The following is a 22,482-nucleotide window of genomic DNA, read 5'->3' on the forward strand; positions in this document are numbered from 1 at the left end:
ATGTCATTACAATAAGCTCAATTAAGCCATTAACAACCTTTCTTAGGAGCGTTACACTGAGAAGAAGTTTGTATGATAAGCTCAGCAGAGTCGCTGTTCCACCATGCTTGCTAATTGTTGCTGTCACTATTCTGGAGGATCTGAGTAGGGAAGGCACAGGGGAGGGGCGCTCTGTGATGCGGAGGCTCGGCTGGAGAAATAAGCTGGAGTAGGTGACACTTTGTGAAAGCAAGCATTTAAGAAACCATGAATGACTGGAATCAGGATTCAAGGATTGCTCAAACATGTGTGAAAGAATTAAAGCAACACCTCAGGTATGTGTTTCATAAGGTAATAACATTGTAACATGATAAAAAGCTAAAAAAAAATCTATTGAATCTATACTGGACTGAATTATATCAGTTGTACCTTTTACCTCAATGAAACTACATTGTGCTTTTAAAACAACAGCACTGGCATTGAAGGTTTTTGCTTTGAGGCTATTTTTTACATCATGATGTCGGGAGGAAAGGCATTCTCTGAAACATGTAATAATATTCCTTCAGACGGCCCTCGCTTTCATCTCAGCCCTCCTCCTCATAACTCATCCAGAGCTGGATCACAGTGTGTGCATGAGAAGCTACCAGACATTTGACTTCACAAAACAGTTTTCAACATCGTCTTATGAAGTCTAGCAGGGGAAAACCTGTTTTTAACATCTCCCACAGATACTTGTTTACTATCTCTCGAAGTGCATGACTAAGGAAGGTCTTTAGGTCCTGAGCATGTAAATAACAGGGTCACACTGTGTTACTTGAAAATATTTTAAGGTGTGTTGGGAACAACAGCTGTGGCAGATATTGACTTCAACTGTTAAATGGTATTTTAGCTGCTGAAGATTTTACAGGTACATCAGTTCCAGAAGTCAAGTAACCTATCGGGAAACTTACCTCAGGAGTTGATGGGAGTGGATCTGTGAACAGCATTATTGGTGCAGTAAACATGAGAGCAGTTTTTCCTTACTTTGGATCTCGAGGGCTGTTAGGTCGGCTGTTGGTGCGGAGTCTGTTTTCTGTTCCGCCTGATGGTCGTTCTGGTCCTGAACCTGGACTTATCCGTCTGTTGGAAACATGCAAAAACCTTCAGCAACATTAGAACACAATGTGTACAAACCTGACCAAATTAGTGTCACTCCTGCTCTTCATTTATTGGCTTGTCTCACTGGTTGTGATGAATTTATATTTTGAGACTTTGGCTATAGAAACAAGGACCTCGGATGAAAGTAGTAGTTTGAAATCATCCTAAAGAGACCACACATGTCTGAAAAGAAATCCTGAAAATTTGTCCTGGTCATGACACTTACGACAAACTAGACCTAGAAATGTTTATGCCTATGCCATGTATGATAAGGTCACACAACTTTGAACATACAGGTATTTATGTCTACTTTAGGTTTAGTAATGGAACCACTGTTATAGTATATTGAAAAAAACTTAGATTGTGCAAGACGTCCATGGTAATTCTACATAAAGACAGATTTGGAACTAGTGAAATTTGGTGAGAAAAATTGTATTGTTCAAAAACAAGCAATAGAAGACCCACTTGACGGCGGGGTGGGGGGGACAAGTATGTGGAAAAAGTTAGTAAAAAAATTCAACAGTTTAATCTATGAATGACATGTGTGGGCAAAAACTGATACTGCACATCACCCTGAACACACCGTTCTCAAGGTCAAACATGGTCTTAACAGAATCATGCTGTGGGATGCTTTTATTTCCTAGGATGTGTAAGATGACCAGAGTCAATCGAGAATCTGTCATAAGAAATAATAGAATTGTGTTCATGTTTATTCCCTATGCAATCTAACTGAGTTGGAACTATACAAAAAAGAAAGGGCAAAATATCAGCCTGTAGGCGTGGAAAGCTATTGGGGACAAACAACAAAAACCTGCAGCTCAATTTGCTTCTTAACATAATTTCAAAAAATACATTTTGACAGCAATGTGACAAATTGTGGAAAATTGCAAGGGGTAATGGATACACAGCAAGGTACTGCAGGTTTGGCCAAATAGTGATTCCAAAAGTTTAAAAAAGTCTAGTATTTAATAAGAAACATGATGCAGTACGTACCTTGGTTCCTCTGGAGACGTCTCCTGTGCAAGGCCATTGGTCTGCGCGGGGCTGTGAGCAGGACTGTTCTCTGGACTAGTGTCCTCCTTAGAGCCGTTTGTTGGAGGCAGCTCCAAGCAGGCTATGACACCCTCCCACTGCTGGGCCGCATTACGGATCGCTAGACGACGCTTCTCCTTGATGAATACATCAAATACACAAACACAAAAGGTGTAACTACTCCAGTACATTGCACAAAGTGTATAAATTTAGAGTCCAATTCAGTTATTAGGAGACCAAAAAAAGAAAAAAAGCTTTTGGTATTTGTGGTTCTGTTTGGTCAGTTGTCTGCTTTCAGCTCATTCTACAGAATGAAGTGTGTCAATAGCTTGCCACATTATTCCTTCCTGATAATTCACTGCAAAACCTAATCAGAACAAATTCCTACTAAGTGTTTAAGAATCCATGGTTTCCACACTCATTACAGAATGTAATGAATTGCATTCTCTGTTAGGAAAGCACAAGTTATTTGTCAAAGGGTTCATGCACAAGACTGAATATTTAAGATCACATAAACAAAATGCTGTTGACAATAAAGTATTTGCCACCTCACATGTTTCTTCTGTTTTTGGTTTTTCATCACATTCTAAGTGATTCAGATCACAGGAATTTTAATATCAGGCAAATTTAAATTGAGTAAATACCATAATGAGCTTAAATAATTATTTTTTTTGTAAAGGGAGAAAAACTATCCAACACCAATGTGAAAAAGTTCTCCTTATTAAATCCTGAATTAACTATGATTAGCTTTGTTTTTGTAAAGTTTAAATCAGTTTTTCTCGAGACATTGAGGCCGGATTACAATCTAACGTGTAGAATCAAGACATTACTTAAATACTTACCTGTCTGACAACATGAAGAAAGGTAACTGATCTCAAAAAGCAAATTCCTCTGATTAAGGAATTCAAAAACAGATGATAAACAAAGTCATCAATATCCATCAGTCTGGAACGGTTTACAAAGTAATTTCTAAGGCTTTGGGACTTCAGTGAGTCACAGTGGGAGGAAATATCCGAAAATGGAGTATACATTAAGTTGCTCTGAACCTTCCTTAAAAGAATTGGTCTATCAGAATTACTTTAAGAAAGCATTAACAACTCATCAGCTAAGTACAACATTTTAAGCAATGTAGGCTTTTCTTGTTTTAGCTAAGCTTAGTGTTCAACAACAGCAACATGACTCTGTAAAAATGGTGGTGGAGACTGTAAAAAATGGTGTTAACCAAAGACAAACACAAGCCCATCTCACATCAGTTAGAAATATTTTATTGATGCTGAAGACCCATGAGGCAAAAATAAAACTTTTTATAAGTGTGCATCCCTGCTGCATCTGGTGTAAAACCAACACAACAAGAGGAGCAATTGCTTTTCACACAGGGTCAGTTTGGTTTGGATAGACTGTTTTCCTTAATAAATGAAATCCTAATTTAAAACTCATTTTGCTCATGTTACCTGATCTGGTAATCTGATGACGTAAAACAGAAAAACTCTTAAGAAATCTCTGGGGGGGAAGCGAATATGTTTTCACAGACTCTTCTTAAGATCCTGAAATACAGCTTTCAAATAAATTCTGAGAATTTGTTTTACAAAAAAAAGCATGCTACATTATTTAAACAAAAAAAAACTTGCATATAAATGCCCCAGGAATAATTGTAATACACCACTCTTTCATTACCTAACTATATAGATTTTAAGACAAACTAAAATGAAATAAAATGATCAGAATAAGACAATTGTTATATCTTTAGTGACAACGTTAGAGGAAGAATATAAAAATGAGTAAGAGATATCAATAAAAATTGGTAGTAGCAGTCTGCTTAAATAAAAGAATTAGACCTTAGGATGCCTCAGGTAAAGCTAAATTGAACTTTTTCAACTAATACTCATCTATGTACCAATAACAACTAAGCAATTAGCTGCAATCTAATATACAAAATATTAGATGTACTTGAAATTGCACATCAATACACTCAATCCATGCAGATTTTAACACCAGAACAAAGCAAATAGGATCAGTACCTTATGAATTGTCTGCTTGTGACTCTCCTTTTTCTTTTCTTCCTCTTTTCGAGTCAATACACCTGCCATGCGCCGATCCTCGTCCTGAAAAGGAAAGCTGGTGCAATCATGGTGTCGCTCCATTCATGAGTTGTGAATTATTCAACAGAGCTAGGAGGGAATGAAGGGGGATCACAAAAGAGACAGTCTGGGTCTAAACGACTCTTCTCAGCACCAAAGATCAACCACTATGGGAGCAGGGCGAGGAATCCTAACACCAGCCAACTGCATCACAGGATTATCTGTCTGATTTCCAGTCACAGATAAACTGAGCCCAGCTGTTGTGGAAAGGCAGAACTCCCAGAATGCAATGCTCCCAAAACAATCTGAGCCTGCTGGCTAAGAGAGAGTTGATATTCAGCTTTCAGTGAAAAGCTAGCAGAGGCGCAGCTTCAGAGTGATCAGCAGAGTTTGATCCAGTGAAATGAAAAAATAATTTCAGCAGCTGGAGGAAGTTTTGATTGGATCTTGTGAATACTGTCGCACAAAATGAAGAACAAAAGATTCTAATTCTCATCTCGAAAACATGAAAGTCTTCTGTGTTAAGTACTTTAGTGCTGAAGTTTAAAGCAATTAAATTCCAAGTGATTTTGTGAATAATTGCATTTATAATAAGAACAATTAGAAAGCATCTTCAAATGTGAACTGCCATGTGACATTTAATTGGACAGTTTTTGCAAGTGGAAAAAAACTGATGCAGTGCCTTCTAAAAGTATTTTTTTATCCTTGAATATTTTTACATTTTGTTTGGTTAGAATTGGTCTACAGTAGACCCAAATTATTTTAGAAAATGTGACAAAGCTTTGAATGCTTTTTTGTTGACAGTGGCTCTCCATCCAATCTGACAGAGTGTTAGCAAATTTACAAAGCCGGAAGGGCAAAAATCTTTCAAGATGGTACATCAAAACACAATTTATTTGGATTTTTTATTTTTTTACAAATATGATCAACTTTGAGATGATCCATCATGTAAAAATCCAAATAGAATGCATTAAGGTTTATGGTGTAATGAGTCAGTTTGTGAATGTAAGGCTATGAACATATTTTATAGTGGTGTATTGCATTTCATTGGATAGTATCTGCAAGTGAAAAAAACAGATACATTTGGATCAAGTATTTTGCTAATCTATAGAATTAAATTTAACTAAGTCAAATATATTTTCCCCTCAATAAATGAAGCACTTGCAGTATATGGGCTGTTTAAACCTCCTCTTGATTTTCTTCTAAAATGTAAAATTCTTTTCTCTGTTTCATTAATAAGATTTAATCTTCCAGCAGTTAGCCTGAGGTCTTGACAGATTAGTAACAACGTAGTGCAGTGGAGGATTTTTTGTCCAAAGCAGATCAGGTGAAATATCATTTCACCTGATCACTGTTAACAGAGAGACTCAGATAAACTGAGTGCAGTTTAATGTCTTACTTGCTGGATGAAAGAAAAAAAACAGACTGACTTTAAGAACTTTAAGCTGTAGGCAGTAGCTTGCTGAAGATATTTTACATATCACACAGATCATGAATCTTGAAAAACCTGGTGTCATTAGACTTCAAAAATGAAAACCTGAGAAAGGAGTTGAAATTCCCTTTTTATGTGTTGAGGGCAAGGCCTGTGGTACTGTCAGATTCCTTTCAGGTACAAGCTCAGTCCTGGGTGCTCACTTCTAAATGCAAACTAATGCTCCACTGTAACACATTCATGGCATGTGGTAGAAATACAATGGTGTTTATTATGGTAATACTCAAAATACTTAAAGTAAACAGGATTTGTCTTTATGTATCAATCTATATGTTGTATATATGCATGTATACATGCATCAATACATACTAGAGATGGTGTGTTTGCATTTAAATGTTCTTAAATAATATGGTTGGTTGGGTATTAGTATCTTTATAAAAAAAAATAAGTCAGAGATTACAACCCCTTTTTAAAGATAGGGGCCAAGGCAGGCTACCTCTCTGACATAATTTATCTAAGTAAAAACAAACTAGTTTTTATCTGCTAAATAAATACATTAAAACTAAAATTTCCAGCATCTACAACAGGGGTCTCAAACTCAATTTACCCGGGGGCCGCTGGAGGTAGAGTCTGGGTGAGGCTGGGCCGCATTCACACACACGGTCTCCTCAGCCGAACCTTTCTGATTGCCTATTACCATATTTGGCCATAGTCAGGCGCTGTAACAGCCGTAATTGTGTAGTGTCTCTTTAAGATACTCTAGTATTGCTAATGATGTCAGAAGTATGCGCCACGGCTACTCTGTAGAGAGCGTGGGAGAAACGTGCTAGACGGATATGTTAGCTCCCTAACTTTTTAGTAATGTTACGGGTTGTTTGGACGCTGCTCAATTTTCATGCCTGATATTATAGCAGCCATTCAGCCGGGCTTTGTAAGGTTGGTGAAGAGCGTATTTATTAAAGGACAACACTGTGGAATTCCCAGTACCAGTGTGGTTGTGAGTTTTTGACCGTCCTGACAAATCTGCGGCCGCCTCCTCTCCTCCTTTAAACACAACCCAAGCGTTACAGTGCCTAACCTTAATTACGTTACACTGATCAGCAACTTCCGGGTCTAGACTGGATGCTGAAGCACGTGAAGCGGGAGCGGCCACGGAAATTGCGCATGTACCGCATGCAAATAATGACAAATAGAAAATGCAAATAGGCCCGGCCGATGTTCCGCCCCCAAGAGCAATATACTCCACCGTGATTGGTAAGTTCGTTCAGCTCCGCACACAATACTGAAAAGTGCCAATTATATCAAAGTCGCGGGCCGCACTAACATTAAACTTTCATATTAAGGCGGGGGCCACAAACTATCGTCCCGAGGGCCGCAGTTGGCCCGCGGGCCGCGGGTTTGAGACCCCTGATCTACAGCACATTTTCTCTCTTTCAGTTGTAATAGTCTTTAGAAAAAAAAAATACTTAGTCAGCAGTCAAGATCTCTAAGAAAGTAAAGTTTCAAAAGTGCTTCTCAAACTACTACTTCTTTGTGCCATTAACCCATTAATGCCTGAATGAGCCAATGAAAAAAGAGAGAGTCTTACTGTGATGCGCTTCATGTCCAGCTGTTTCAGGTGAAGCACACAGCGCAGGACGGCCTGCTTGTACCATGTCTCCAGGGCTACAGGATTCCCATCCAGGGTGAGCTCAGAAATGGACTGTGACTCTCCAAGGCAGGCTAGCTGATCAAAACTAGATAGAAAGGAAGAACATTGTGAGCTCTTAAGAACAATGCGTCACTACACAAACCACTGAGCCATAGCTATGCTTAAATAATGGAGCTTTTAGGCAGCCTGTAATTAGCACTGAAGTCAAAGAAGGACATCCTTTACCACCTTTGTATCATAAAGGGTCATTTGTAGACATGAAGAAGCAAAATCATGATAATATTGATTATATTAGCATTGTTGTCCTTTTTGGTGTTTGACTGCTTATTTTTACACCTTTCTGTGGTATATATTGAAATACACAGGAACAGCTTTATAAATTAGAATATGATTCTATTCTATTGAATAAATTTATTCCAGGGACTATTTCAAAAATAAAATTAGTAAATGAGTGACATATACGTAGATGCATATAATTCAGTTAATTTTGTGATTATGGTTTAAGCTATAAATATATATATATATATATATATATATATATATATATATATATATATATAATTAAGTGCTTAATTCTTGGTCAGGGATCTTTGTGCATTTAATTACTGCATCAGTTGTCGTAGCATTGACGCAATCAACCTGCAACTCTGTTGAGGTGTTAAGAAAGCACAGGTGGATTTAATAACTGCAATCAGTTTATCTGCATTGTTGAGTCTGGTGTTTCTCATCTTCCTTTTTTTCAATACTCCTGCACCTGAAAATAAAATCCATAAAACTTTTCAGCTGAGGGAAGCATGAAATGCTAAAAATGAATTCCAGGCAGACGGCTAAACTGAACACAATGAACCAATAACAGCAGATGATGTAAATCTTCAACTGTCACACTAGACCTCAAACAAACTGGATTTATTACTAAATCTGCTAAACTTTTCATTTGTAATTGACTGTCCACTGGGCAACTGTCCAGTCAGTTTCTGTTTTAAAAAAATTGTAATGATTAATTATTATGTAACAATCAAATTTTCCGAGAACCTGAATTGTTAGTTTTCTTTAGCTGTAAGCTATAATAAAACACAAACAGTATATCTGTTTGTGTATATATCACCCTGTGTGTAATGAATAATAATTATAATGTGAAGGTTTCATTTAATTTTATTCAGTCTATTTAAATATACCCATTATAAAAAAAAGATAGATAATGCCATTAAAATTCCTCAACCAGTTTCAATGCTTTATAGGTTTGCAGGAAAGGTGATTGTCTTTGGACAAACTGCTCTCACCAGGACTTATCCCTTCTTTGTGTTATATGTTTTGTAGTACTGTCAGAAATATAGTACCTCATCCATAGTGACAAGTTCTGACATACAGAATGCTGCTAAGAAACAAAGAAATGGGTAAAACAAAGTGTCATTTAAAACTTGTTTAAAGTAGTCTATCAATACTTTTAAGGCCTTAAAAAAGATTTTAAAATGTAAGCCTTTTTAGTGGCCTTTTAAGATTTTGTAGAGACCCTAAACATCACACTTGTAAGGCAGGTACACCAAACAAATGACTGTGCTCTGATTATCTACCTAGCAACAGAGCACAACTGTTCCTCTTTCAGTATTATATATTTTCAAATGTTTATCCCAGGCTTTGAAACTCTTGCTATAAATTTACATTCAGCAGGATTGGCTTAAATAAAATAAAATACAAAAAAAAAAGATGAACTAACTATGCATGCACAAATTACACATTTCTTATATATACATTGTAATTAAACTAAGATGACATTGTAGAGTTAATTGGAGCTTTTTTATTTTCACTCAGTATCTGATGGTATTTATTTGTTCCTAACTATGTGTGACCCAATGTTGAATCATGCTGACACTTGAACAACAGTGCAGGCAAGAGATGTCAGGTCAGATCTAACAGTACAAGGTTAACATGGACAAGTAGGCTGTCCCACCATGAATCCCACATTCAGTAGAGAGGATGTGTTGCTCTGACAAAGTAACTCTGAGATACCTCTTTTTTTTTAAAGATCAATGAGGAAGGAAGAAAATAATATATTTCTAGGGCTGACAAAATTTGGGATATAAACCAAAACAATGCCTATAACTTAACCTCAAAATCTCAGTAACACCTTTATTACTTTTTCTCAGATTGTGTCTTTGGTTGCCTGAATAACTTTAAGCATTCATCACAACTATTTCATACATAGCATTTCAAATACATACATAAAGGATACATGTAAGTAGATTACATCTGTATTATTCTCAGTACCTGTGTGAGGCTATGTGCATTCTGCCTCTTTTGGCAGAAGCTGCCAAATCCCACCTTCCCAGGGGAAGGTTGGCTGGACGTGGCACAGTCCAGTCACCATCCCTGCCTCGGCTCTGTGAGAATGAGGGAGTTAAGCAATACCAGCTCTTACCTGTGGATGTTGTTGCAGCTGAGAAAGAGACGCTGCAAGCCGGCCAGGCGGTCCACCTCAGTCTAGAAAGAGAAAAGGGGAGAGAAAAGACAGAGGGATGGATGGAAGTGAAGAGAAGAGGATGTTCAGGATGAGGGCACTGCATCGTCACAGCTCTGTTTGCCTCTCCATTCCCTCAGTCACCTTGCAGCTCTTTGCTCTAGCATTCAGCATCCTCAGCCACTCTGCGCATGCACACACACACACACACACAGAGCATGCTGCCTTGTCTGCACATGGAGGGGAGGGGCAACAGAAAGAGAGAGAGAATGAGAGAGACAGCATGAAGAGAACAGTGGGAGGGGAGTGTGTGCTGCGCTAATGCAGAGATTTCCTGCTGCAGGAGGCTAACTTGACATGCTAACTGGGACATTTACACATCCAGGAGTACATACAGCTAATGGCCACAGAACTACATCTCACTATAAAACATGGACAGCAAAGATAAATTCAATAAGAAAAAAAAGGCCTAAGACTGCTTTTACTGACTCATCAGCTCACATTCAAAATCAATACACACAAATACAGTGAGGGGGTGGGGTGAAGAACAGCAGCTGGCCAGCTGGCATGCTGACCTGAACACAGAGGAACAAAGGACAATGTCATAAAAACAGCACCTAATCAGATGTCAGAAAGGTGGTACTTCATGTAGAAGAGCATCTTACGATGTGTATGTGTGTGTGGATGACCAGTGATGCACATGATGGGAGCAGGGAGGGCACTCCCAGCAGCAGCCTGAATGAGCTGTGTCAGCATCCACCCATCCTGCAGCCAACGCCTCACATCGCAGTTTAGATTTCCTGCCCAGCTTCTGTATAAATTAGACTGTAGCCTAGCTTAGGTTATGCTACTCCTTCATTGACAGCAATACACCAATGCAGCAGATACGCATTTCTTAGAGTTATCCACAGTCTACATCCATACACATCCATATATATTCATTCTCAATATAGGCCTTATAAATTGAATAACATAATTTTGATGGTGTGAACCATCTAGCTTATAAGCCATTAAAATGTCTGAATATCACTCACATACCAGTGTATGTGAGTACACTTCAAATTTGACAGTCTTTGTGTAACGTGTGAGGTATATTTTTCTGGTATATTTTTCTTCCAAACAACTGAGAATTGTTTAAGCACCACATTATTGTTGCCCACTATCATGACCATTCAGTAGCATAATCCATGTCACAAAGCTTAAATAATCTCAAACGGGGTTCTTGCATATGAAAAATTGATTACTCCAATTGCCTTCACAATTAAGGCTATTGGAGTAGCCCAGTGGTGGATGGGACAGTCATGTGATCAATGTTCAGTTGACCAATTTGCAGCAACTGTGTGACAGTCATATAAACTGAAATAGCTGAGGAACCCTTGGCACCTTGGTAAATCTAGGACAACAAAAATTTTGTACTATCAAGCAGCAAAACATCCCCAGATCATTTCACCACCACAACCCAGTTCGACTGTCAGCAAGTCAGCCTTTTTGGAGGTTCTGTGTCAGCTCTAGACAAAATGTAACAGGATACAAGCCTTACAAAAACATCCATAGTCAACACAAAAAACACTAAGAATCATATGAGCTCAGATGAAAGTAGAATAGTTAATTGTACCGACCACTCAGTTAGAGGACCATCAAGCAAGCAACATCAAAGCTTTCCCTTAAATGGAAAAGCATACAAGTTAATTGCACCTTTTACAGCAAATTGTTGTTTGATACTACCATGTTCGATTAAGAACATGGGATTTCTCAACATGTAGTGCCTTTTGGATTGTGAGAAATTTGAGTTTATTTCAAGTAATTCTATTCACTGCATTTCCCAGGGAACCTCTAATACTTTTCTTTGAAAAAGACCCAAGTCATGCTGTCCAGTGTTATCCAGCACTGACAATGTACCTCACTCCCCAAATCCCTGCCTGTTTCAGCACTCTGTGTGGATGCTGGTGAAGAAGCAGCAGCTGCATACTGTCTTTAGCTAAAAATAGCAGCTCTATCCCAGACAGAATGATGTCATCACTGGGCTGATGAGCTACAACAATTACCCACCAATGTGCTCTCTTTTTCAACCAACCTGATCGATTGGAACCAATCAGCTGACAGGATTTGCTGAGAGCCTGTGCACAGCTGCATGCTTGTGCCTCCTTTTGTGCCTGCAGGGGTATATTTATCTGTGTGCCCGTGCCTTCACCTTTTTTAAATCCTTGCCTCGCCCTCTGCTCACTGACAGCCTGCGTGTCTTCAATTTTCACACTTACTTTGAACTCCAGTGGATGTGCTACTCCAAAAACATAGAATAAGCTCTCACCAAAGCATGCAAAATGACACACCACAAAAGGGGAATGAAAGGCACTCAAATAAACACCAGTACGCGTGGGCCCTGATGGGAATTTTTCATAAGTTGTTGAATTTTGTGGCAGGTCTTTCAATAGACCAGACATGCAATAAGATCCTAGCAAGTCTTTTCTACGGTGCACCATAACTGCAGATTAATCCTTTGCACAAAACCTGCTTGAGGTCATATGTCAATCAAAATCCTTTGGTATACTCTGTACAATGTTGCATGCTCTTGGATCATATTTGAACTATTTGGATTGTAATAGGACTATTGTTCCTGTTAAATGATCATTTATCATGTGATCATGTAGATGCAGATGTGATTGTAATCAAGCAAACAGTTTTTATGTTAATTCCTATGGGAAAAAATCTGAGTTATCCTCACACAGACATGTTAAGATAATTAATCTATAGTAACACTTTGAAAGTGTGCTGCAGATTGTCTCGCATTAACCATTTTTAGACTGCTTAAATCAAGTAGCTCAGAAGATGAGAAAGCCCTTGTGCTAATCCAAAAAGATAGACATCTTTTTGCCTCGTCTCTCTGTTGCTTGTGTAGACTGCTCTCTCTCTCTTTCTTGTTATATAAAAAGCATTTTTTCTTTCTAAGATTTGTAAAATTACATAAACTGCTTGGTATCTAACTAGAGTGGTGTGGAGAAACTATTATTAAAAGTATCAAGCAGCATTTGCTAACAGAAAAAGATAATCTTAGTACATACATCAAATCAAATCAAATCAATTCAAGTCAATCTGGCCCTATATAAAGAAGTAATTACCACCTTGTTAAACCACAACTTACAGTAAATAACAGTAATATCACAAAGCAGAGGCTTCGATAACAGAGGAGAAGGGAAGTTATGGTCATCTATTAATCTGGAAAGGACTATAAACCCATTCATAAGGCTTTGAGACTCCAGCAAACCACAGCGAGAGCCAAATGGAGAAAACATGGAACAGTGGGGAACTTTCCCAGAAGAGGTTCACCTACCAAAATAAATTTGTCATTCTGTTTTACGCAATCAATAGTGAGTAGGAAAACTTGTTCCCTCATTCTATTGCAAATTATCTCATGTTACATTTTACATCTTTTATTTTAAATATAAATTATTGCAATGCATCTAAACACATTATAAATCACTCTTTAATAATTAATTCAGTGAAAAGGTAAGATTTATCCTTCAGATTTATTTTTGAGGAGTTAGAGACTGAGCGATTTATGAAAATTAAACCAGCTAAATTCAGTTCAACAGAAGACAAATTATTTTAAATTATTATCAAAACCAGAACTTTTCATATATAATCCCAACTTTGTTTTTTTTTTGCTGATTTCACTTTTCATCTGCCTTCCCTTTCGTGTAAAGGAAATGCCTCTGCACCTGGAGGATGGCGTTTTACTGTACTGTGATAAAAATGCTTGGCAGAAAGAAACACTAATGATAGAGACGAAAGAAACTGCTGATGGGTAGCAATTTCTATCTCTTCTTTTTCAAATAACATTGAATCCAGTAATTACGGTTTCTCAGCTTGAAGGCAAAGGACACGATGAGTGATAAGAAAAGTTTTCACTCAATACACAAAGTTGGGATTTTTCCCCCTCGATCAAGGAAGCAGACCAAGACTTAAGGGATTTGCATACAAATGAAGGGGCTTGTTTTGGCACGCACGGCTCTGTTTATCAGATTAAAACTATAGTAACCAAAGAGAAGTGATTTTCCGCATTTCAAACATCCAGTTTCTCTTTCACTCCACCGGAAAGTCAGTGGGAGGTTATGGATAATGACCTCCAAGGTCTCCCTAGGCAACAAAAACAGGACGGATTTCACCCCAGACTCTCGGACAAGGACTCTATTGATTTCACTTCTGGTTTCGCTGTATTTTTAACACTCATGGCCCATTAAATCTTATAAAAATGAGAACAGAAATCATCTATGGAAACTGAAAAAAAAATGCTATTTTCACATGCACCACGTGTCAAAATAAGCATGTGTTTTGTTTTTTTTGTTTGTTTTTTTGTAGTAAAAGTAATGTGTGTATTATTCCAAGTAGATGTGAACAAAATAAACATACACAGACACATACACGCATGGTTCCATTTAGGAATTTACTTGTGATCATTACAGCTCTGAGCTGAGGCATCTCCATGCGGAAAATAGTGTTACAAAATAATATCCAGAGCTTTTGAACTAACACTACATATCAACCTGTACACACCGCCCCCTCAATAAAACATGGAGGTTGCAGCATCATGTAGTATAAATGATTTTCTTCAGGTGGGAGAGGAAAACTGGTCAGAGATGATAGGAAGATAGATGAAGTTAAATAAAAGGCAGTCCTGGAAGAAAGCCTGCAAGAGATTGCAATAAACTGAAGACTAAGCCAGGGGTTTAGCATACAACAGAACAAGAAGCCTAAACATACAGAAAAAGCTACAATGGAATTAATCAGACCATGATATATTTATATGCTAGCATTTGACAGTCAAAGTATAAACCTGAATCCAATTGAAAATTGCTTTTAAAAGACATTCTCTGATCAAATTAACTGAGCTTGAGCTAGAAAAATTAATGAACCAAGTTTTCAACTTCAAGATGAGCAAAGCTGAGATATACACAAAAGATTTGCAGCTGTAACTGCAATAAAAGGTGAGTCTTCAAAGTATTAACTAGGGGAGTGAATATACACACATAATACACCTTTGGAAATTTCTGTGTAATTCTTCTTTATGTGTGCCATTATGCCCTAATTAGTTTTATAGTACCAAATCCCAATAAAATTACATTAAAGTTTAGGTGGTAACAGGACTTGTAAAAAAGTTAAAGAGTTGTGAAATGTTTTTCCAAGGTACTCCAGCTAAGATTTCTAACTTTACTTTCATTTAATATGTAGGGAAAACAAGACAGACCACATGTTGGTAAAGAGGCTTCTTACCACCACAGAGATGCAATTGTACTGCAGGTTGAGTTCAGTCAACGAGCAGAGGCCCTGCAAATTCTCCACACTTGAGATGCGATTACAGGACAGGTTCAGAACTTGGAGTTCACTCAGGTGAGATATATTCTCTATCTTCCTGATCTGTATCAAAGCAAATTACATAAATTTAACACATTTTAACACATTCAGCACTAAGTGATTTTAATGATCTTCAGATATTACAGTAAATAATATCTGTTAGGAAATTATTCCACAAAAACTGAACTATCACTCTTCCTATGGCTTTCTTGAAATGTCATATTACCTATGTAAGAGCAATGATTGGCATCACAACCAAACACAGTAATTATTGTATTTCAAGCAAGCAGCAATTCACCGACCCATGACTGCTGGTTGAACCTTTAAACTATAAAAACAAACATGTAACTGGAGGCCATTCAGTGGTGAAATCTTTTACTTCCTTCCTCACCTTATTATTAGTAGGAGGGGATATCTAGGAACCTTTCTGTTATTTCAAAAACTTCACATGAATCCCTCGAGGCTGTTAAGAGGCTTTTAAAGGGCTATTATGAGTTCACTTTCTAATCCTTGAGATTATTCCAGTTGCATGTACATGCACTAACATCAATAAATACTATTAGAATTTGTTTTTGATTTTCTGTATGAATATATAAACTGAAAGGATGGAAAGCAGCTTCTGCAAAACGTTTCTGCTAGCTATAGATTGGAGAGTTTAAAAGTTCAAAGTAGATATGACAATTGTACAGATCACTGTTAAAGTAAGTTTTTTTACGTATTAAATTAGGTTACTATAAATAAGTTTGAACACTTTTCTATCAGCATCATGCATAATAATCTAATGTAAATGAATATTTGTGAGTCCAGAACAAAATCCTATTTAACCTTATATTCACCCTCTAATTTTTATCAATTTTATAGATTACCACTCATTTTTGATCAGATTTTGTTTTGGCAATAAAGTCTGGAGATACTGATAGAAACTGATCATAAAAGGTTGAAAGGTTGGACTGGTTAAATTTTGAAATAATAAAAAAATACAATAAAAAGTATGAAAAGTTACATTTATTAAAATAAATAAACTCCAGAAAGCTTATTAGTTACTATTTTCATGTGTCACATCAGGTAGCATAACAACCCAAAGACCTGGTTCAGCAGAACAGCTGTAGGATGGATACACAGTCCCAAGGAGAGTATAGCTTTTAGAAAGCCAAGGCCAGCTGGACGTGAAACCACATCCTCCTACTAAAATCAAATAGGCAAAAAGATTTGTGTTTGAAGCAAAGTCAACCTTCCTGATTGAGTGAGAAGTGAGAAAAGAGAAATATTGTAATAACGGCAACCATGCACGTACAGAAAGAGGGTTATCAGTGTCCCTTTGTAAACAGGTACCATCATTTAAGAACAATACAAATTGGACTAAAGTTGTCAGGTCCCTGATGAGGGAAAAAACTGAAAAGGTTTTAGTCTGGAACAATTTGAGAGTAAAACAGTGACTTTGAAGTGACTGGCTCAAAGCACAAACGGTCTGTGAGAATCATACATTCATCCATCATTTTTACTTGGATAAATTTCTAGGGATGTTGTTGTGCTGGAGCCCATCTGCACTGGTCACCAGGGAAGAGGTCAACTATGCACACACACATGCCAACACACCGACATCTAAGGGCCATTTAGAGAGACCAATTAACCTAACAGTGATGTTTTGGACTGTGAAAGCCAATTTTCCCTTGATCTGCTTTGATTTGTGACTGGCTGTTACTCTATCAACTAATGCATTAAACATTTTAAATCCCACCACTTTAATTCTATAAACACAACATGAACTTTTTGTTCACATACTTCACATACTTTGATTCATTCATGGAGTATCCTAATCATTTCTTCCTTTTTTGATGTTTGTGGAATACTGCTTCAGTATAAGAACCTGTAGCACCTTTGTTCTCTTTTAAGTGTTATGATCCTTGTTAAAAACAAAACAACATTATAATTGACCAGTCAGACTTCAAAGAAAGACAGAAATTAGTGTTGGCAAGGAAAATTCTGATCAGCACAACTCTGAAATTAATTCCCTTTAAACACCCCAAAATATGTGCCACAAAGACTAAAATGGTTCATTCAATGAATTAAAGAGACACTTATTCCACTGTTATGTAAATGAATACATAAAATGGTTAGAGCAGAAAAGTTCAGGGGGCAAGAGGCAACAAACCATTCACTGTGAGAAAAAAATAACATAACACTGTAGCAGTCACTGAACAGTAATTGAGATGCCTGTTCATGTAAAGAGCAGCCAACACCAGAAAAAGAGAAAGTCTAACCAGAGCTCTGCAGAAGCTCTCTAAGGGGAAGTGTGGGCGGGAATGCTGGCACAACGCTAATTTAACCAAGGAAAGCCTCTCTGTTCTATTTTTTTTATTTCCAAGAGCTTTTACATTCTCATCTGACAATGTTTGACTTCTTCAGGCAAAGCTCGGCTCTGGAGGCCAAAGAAACAGCCCTCAAAAGCAGAATCTTTACAGAAGGAACAGTATAATCTGTGAACACTCCAAGCTGATCCCAGGGCTGACAACATAAAAACAGTTATGCCTGTTAGATAAATTAAGCAGAGATCGCTAGGGAAATAATCGTAGGAGTGGACCTGAGAAAAGACCCTGTGAATTTTGTATCGTCAATGCTTTGATTTGTAATGCTGGTGGAAAAACTAATAGTTTAAATCTCCATAAAAGAAGCCTAGCTATATCAAGCTTCAAAAAGAAAAAGAAACAAAATAGAGAAAAAAGATTTTAGAGTCATGTTTTTTCATCAGCAATCAACTTGCAATACTTGCTCTGAAAATACACAATATTGCATGTTTTTAAACCATGAGAAAGTTTAGAGAATAATCATCCCTGCCTACTGCTGGCATAAAGAATCAAAATAACATTTACAAAAACTCTGCCCCACTTGGTAAATTTATTATCTGGAGGAAGAAGGTCAAGATCTACCTGAACTTTGCAGCTACATCTCACTGTCCAGAATTGATAAATAAATAACACTGCTAAATATAAATAAGCTGTACATTGAAGGACAGTTAAGAAACAGTACCTGATTGTCATGCAAATCCAGGATACTCAGTTTGTATAAGCGTTCCAAGCAGCAAATTTTATGAATTCTGAAAGTAAAATTCAAACATTAGGTGTATACAATTTAACTGTCATCAATTCTTTTCACATTTTGTCACATTATAGTCGTAGATTTCAGTGCAGGTTGTGTAACAGTCCAAAATTGTGAAGTAAAAGAATGATAGCTCTAATTTTTGTTGTGATAAATCCAAGGTGTGGCAACCGTATTAAATCGTACTTAGTCAAAACCTTTTAGAACCACTAATCTAGGTGTGTTATACTCTTCATTTTTTGATGAAAGATTAATCAGTGTTCTTTGAGAACTTTGAAGAGTAAGACATTGCTTTATAATCCAGCCCTATTTCAAACTTCTCCATACTATATCCCTAACCCGTTTGGTGTTTTCAATTACATTAATGATGCTGTTTATTCACTAATGTTGTCTAGCAAATCTCAAAGGCCTTCACAGAACAATTGTATTTACACTTAAATTAAATTACACATAAGTAGGACTGAAGGGGATGAATATATATGTGTGCCTTATATTTCAGATTTTTATTTGTAAAACTTTTTTTTTTACCTCTTAGTAGTGAACTAGTTTCAGTCGGTTCGTTACGGTGAATCCCATGAAAAAAATTAAGGTTTTTTGTTCTAATGAGAAAGAAAATGTGAACATTTTTTTGGGGGATGAATACTCTTGCAATGTAATGCATAATTAAAACTTTCAGTAACATAAAACAGTTCCATTTTCTATTTGACCTACCTAGTAAATACTAAGAAGTTCTGCATTTTACTTTTAACTGCAGAAGCATTTGTTAGGTTATATATAACTTGGGCAAATTTAACAGTGTAACAGTTATTTTGATAACGTATACCTTTTAAATAGTCTAAGATCCTATTTATTGGCTCCTATTGTGATGACCAACCTGTTCTTTCCCAGCGTCAGAACCCGGAGAGAGCTGAGATTTTCAATACCATTCATATCAGAGATGTGATTATCATGCAAGTTCAAGACGGTGAGCTGCTGCAGATGCAACAAATGCGGAATCCTGGTAATTAGATTGTGCTGCAGGTTGAGAAGTCGGAGTTCTTCAATAAAACCCACTTTAGGGAATTCCTCCAGACAACGCCTGGATAAATGAAAGAAATATATTTAGTCAGACTTAGCATCCACAACAGTTTTTTCATTAAAAAAAAAACACTACATTTTCCTTCCCTTCCAGATTCCAATGATCTGATACTTCACAACACATTGTGGTTGAAAGAATCTCTTGAGATCATAGTTCAGGGGTGGGCAACTCCAGGCCTCGAGGGCCAGTCTCCTGCACCTTTTAGATGCGTCTCTACTTCATCACACCTGAGTCAAATAATGAGGTCATTAGCAGGACTCTGGAGATCTTGACTGCACTTAGGAGGTGATTCAGCTGTTGGATTCAAGTGTGTTGGACCAGGGAGGCATCTAAGAGTTGCAGGATACCGGCACTTGAGGACCAGGATTGCCCACCCCTGTCATAGTTATTTGTTGGACACAGGGCATAGTAATTCAAAGAGACTATGCTGCTCCCTGGTGGCAGCCTAGCCTATGTTCACCATAAGCTTTTATCAAAAAATGTGAGTAATTCAATAGAAAAAGTGAATCTTGTATATTATATGAATTTTTAACATAAAATTGAAATGTTTAAAGTGGTCATGTTTGTTCATTTTGTTGCTCATGGCTTAATGAAGTCCAAATATAAAAATATAAATAAAGGTTTCTCTGACTCCCTTATGGTGAACACAATAATGGGGAAGTCTGCTGACTAGACAACACAGTAGTAGAGTATCCAACCATGTTAAAGTTGAACAGAAGGAAAAAGTGTAGTGTGGTGGCTAACAGAGGTACAAAGTTCTCTTTTCAAATGAAACTTCATTTTCTGAGAAACTGATTTTTAAAGTTTTCATTGTCAGCCATAATGATGTATGTTTGCAGAAGTAAACACTGAATGAAAAAGTGACATTACTTTCAGTACTTGAATTGCAATACATTTCCAATGATATAGTAATTTATAGAGATGCGCCTGTAATTTCTGCAAATTACATGAGAGGTGACCTGACCTGATTAAACTCAGCAATAATGGACGAGACAACAATTTGAAAAACTGGCAGTGAAGGTAATTAGAGCTGCAGAGGGATTCAAAATCAGTCACTTCTATAATATAGAATGATTTTCAGCTAAATAAAACACATCGGAATGAGAATAACTCAATGTTAATGTTGGAAATTTTGAAGAGTACCTGTCCAGGTCTATGCGTTGAAAACTGGCAGCAGAAGTTATCTGGGTGCAGGTGAAACCCGAAGAAGCTCTGTAATTAAACCCTTGAGAACCTAGCAATATACATATTAAAAAATCAAATTCTGTATTTTAGTAGCATCTAATCCATTTAAATAAAATATGCCGCAGACTTTATTGGTACAGAATACAAACATGCTGGAAAATGTATAATTATCTGAATGAGTTTTAGAGAAAACAAATTGTTGCATTTACCTAATGGCTTGAGATGCTTTAGGCACATGTGATGGCAAGTGATCTCTGCACTGTGAGGCATTCTACTTAATCTGCCTCTAGCCTCATTTGGACAATGAGAAACTGGAGCAGCACCAGATAGCCGTACTAAATGCTGGACAGAGTTGTCACTGGTTTTATTGTTGGAATGTAACTCACTTTCTTCAAACGACACAAAGCAAAATGTAGAAAACAGAACATGAAAAGGCAACATCATGTCAAATCATATACAGAGAAGTTTCCATGTCAATACATTAGGATGGCAAGAAATTTTATTAAATTATTTTAGTAATAGAATTCAAAAAGTAAAATGTGTGTATTACACACACAGAACAATATATTTCAAGCATCTATTTATGTTCTTATGGCTAACAGCAAGCAAAAATACCAAATCTTATTTAAAATACAAAAATGTTATTCCATGCTCTACACAATCAAAGGTTGTTCCCTTAACAGCTGTCCAGCAGTCAGTCAATGAAGATAAGCCACAAAAGCTCATTGCTGAAGAAGACGACTGTTCATAGAGTGCTACATCCAAACATATTAACAGAAGGCTTAGGAGGAAAATGGTGAATATGCATCAGGCCAGTCTACTAAGAAATTTATGAGAAATTAAATGCTTCCTTCTGCTGATAAGCTTTATGGTGATGCCAGCAGAACTTGGCACCTGCCTAAACTGATAAACTGTCTACCTGCTCTTGATAATAAACACTGTGATTTTTGACCAGCAAATTTACCTGACCTAACCCACAGAAAGAATCTTATTGCATTTTTGGATTTTGAAGGGAAATGTATAAAGCTTACCTGGGTTAGAATCACCAGCTGTTTGTGTGGTACTGATGTTTGTTTGTTTATTGAAATCTTGAGAATCCGACTGAAAAACAGTAAACATAAGTTGTCACCAGAAACTAAGCACTTAAAAACACATGCAATACTGAAATAAAAAGTACTTCCAAGAAAATAACAAATAATACAGATGGCTGTTTGTGCAATGGATTCAAGTAATTACTAATAATTTTACCTTTTTAAAGTATTAGAAAGTTTTCAATAGTACTGGCTTATTTAAAACAACCCGCCTTTTCCATTTCAAATTAACTTTTTGTGTTTAACAGAGAAATAAAACTGAAAACCCAATAACACAAACATATCTCAAACTCGATAGTGAATACTGTCTAGTTTAATCTGCCATTAATTAATTTTGTATCATTCAAAGGCCGCAACACGTGATTAATTTATTACTGTTTTAGCCCACTAACCCAACATATTTGTCCCTGTCATGTCATTACTTACCATCGTTTGCAGGTTTCTCGCTAACAGTGTTTTGGCTGTCATCAGGTGCAACTTGCAGCTGTTGATCTGCACAGAGGACCAGTTTAGGTTGAATTAAACAAAAAGCGCACATTTGCTATCTCTATCTTTTCCACAGAACATAACTTTAGCTTATTTTGCTCATACTATTATCGCAACAATTCATAGTCTTTACCATAGGAGTAAGTAGTAGGCATTTGTCACTGACGTTGTTGTGGCGTTTTCTACCACCGCGTCTAGTTTTCCCGTCAGTCAGGTCCGACTCCATTACTTGTCCTGAAGTTAACTTCTAAATCTAACTTTGACCGAGGAAAAAAAATTATTATTATTATTATTATTTTAGAAACGAAAAAGATAAAGGCCTGTTTATTTTACTAAAATAAGTACCTGAAGCGAAAATGTCCTGTTTCTTAGAAGCTGTTACCATAGCGACAGTTGCGTTTGACTTCCGGTGTAACTTTAAAGGCCTCCTTGT

At 36.9% G+C, this 22,482-nt stretch overlaps 1 protein-coding gene across 2 annotated transcripts in view; it reads right to left on the reverse strand.

Moving 5' to 3' along the window:
• The window catches only part of LOC114143583 (leucine-rich repeat-containing protein 49), a 33,322-nt gene extending 10,840 nt beyond the window's left edge, over positions 1-22,482 (reverse strand). Inside the window, exons 1-14 of one of the 2 annotated variants that reach the window (XM_028015744.1) lie at positions 22,395-22,482; positions 22,183-22,306; positions 21,990-22,055; positions 21,504-21,573; positions 20,682-20,861; positions 20,431-20,521; positions 19,084-19,287; positions 18,141-18,207; positions 15,033-15,176; positions 9,726-9,787; positions 7,247-7,394; positions 4,167-4,250; positions 2,110-2,285; positions 1,003-1,098 (exon numbers count right to left, since the gene is read on the reverse strand). In XM_028015744.1, coding sequence (XP_027871545.1) covers positions 1,003-1,098; positions 2,110-2,285; positions 4,167-4,250; positions 7,247-7,394; positions 9,726-9,787; positions 15,033-15,176; positions 18,141-18,207; positions 19,084-19,287; positions 20,431-20,521; positions 20,682-20,861; positions 21,504-21,573; positions 21,990-22,055; positions 22,183-22,275 — 1,481 coding nt within the window. In that variant the 5' untranslated portion in view covers positions 22,276-22,306; positions 22,395-22,482. The remainder of the gene's footprint in view (positions 1-1,002; positions 1,099-2,109; positions 2,286-4,166; positions 4,251-7,246; positions 7,395-9,725; positions 9,788-15,032; positions 15,177-18,140; positions 18,208-19,083; positions 19,288-20,430; positions 20,522-20,681; positions 20,862-21,503; positions 21,574-21,989; positions 22,056-22,182; positions 22,307-22,394) is intronic. The other variant, XM_028015745.1, reaches the window with a different exon arrangement.

Source organism: Xiphophorus couchianus, chromosome 4 (assembly GCF_001444195.1).
Source record: "Xiphophorus couchianus chromosome 4, X_couchianus-1.0, whole genome shotgun sequence".
Taxonomy (NCBI): domain Eukaryota; kingdom Metazoa; phylum Chordata; class Actinopteri; order Cyprinodontiformes; family Poeciliidae; genus Xiphophorus; species Xiphophorus couchianus.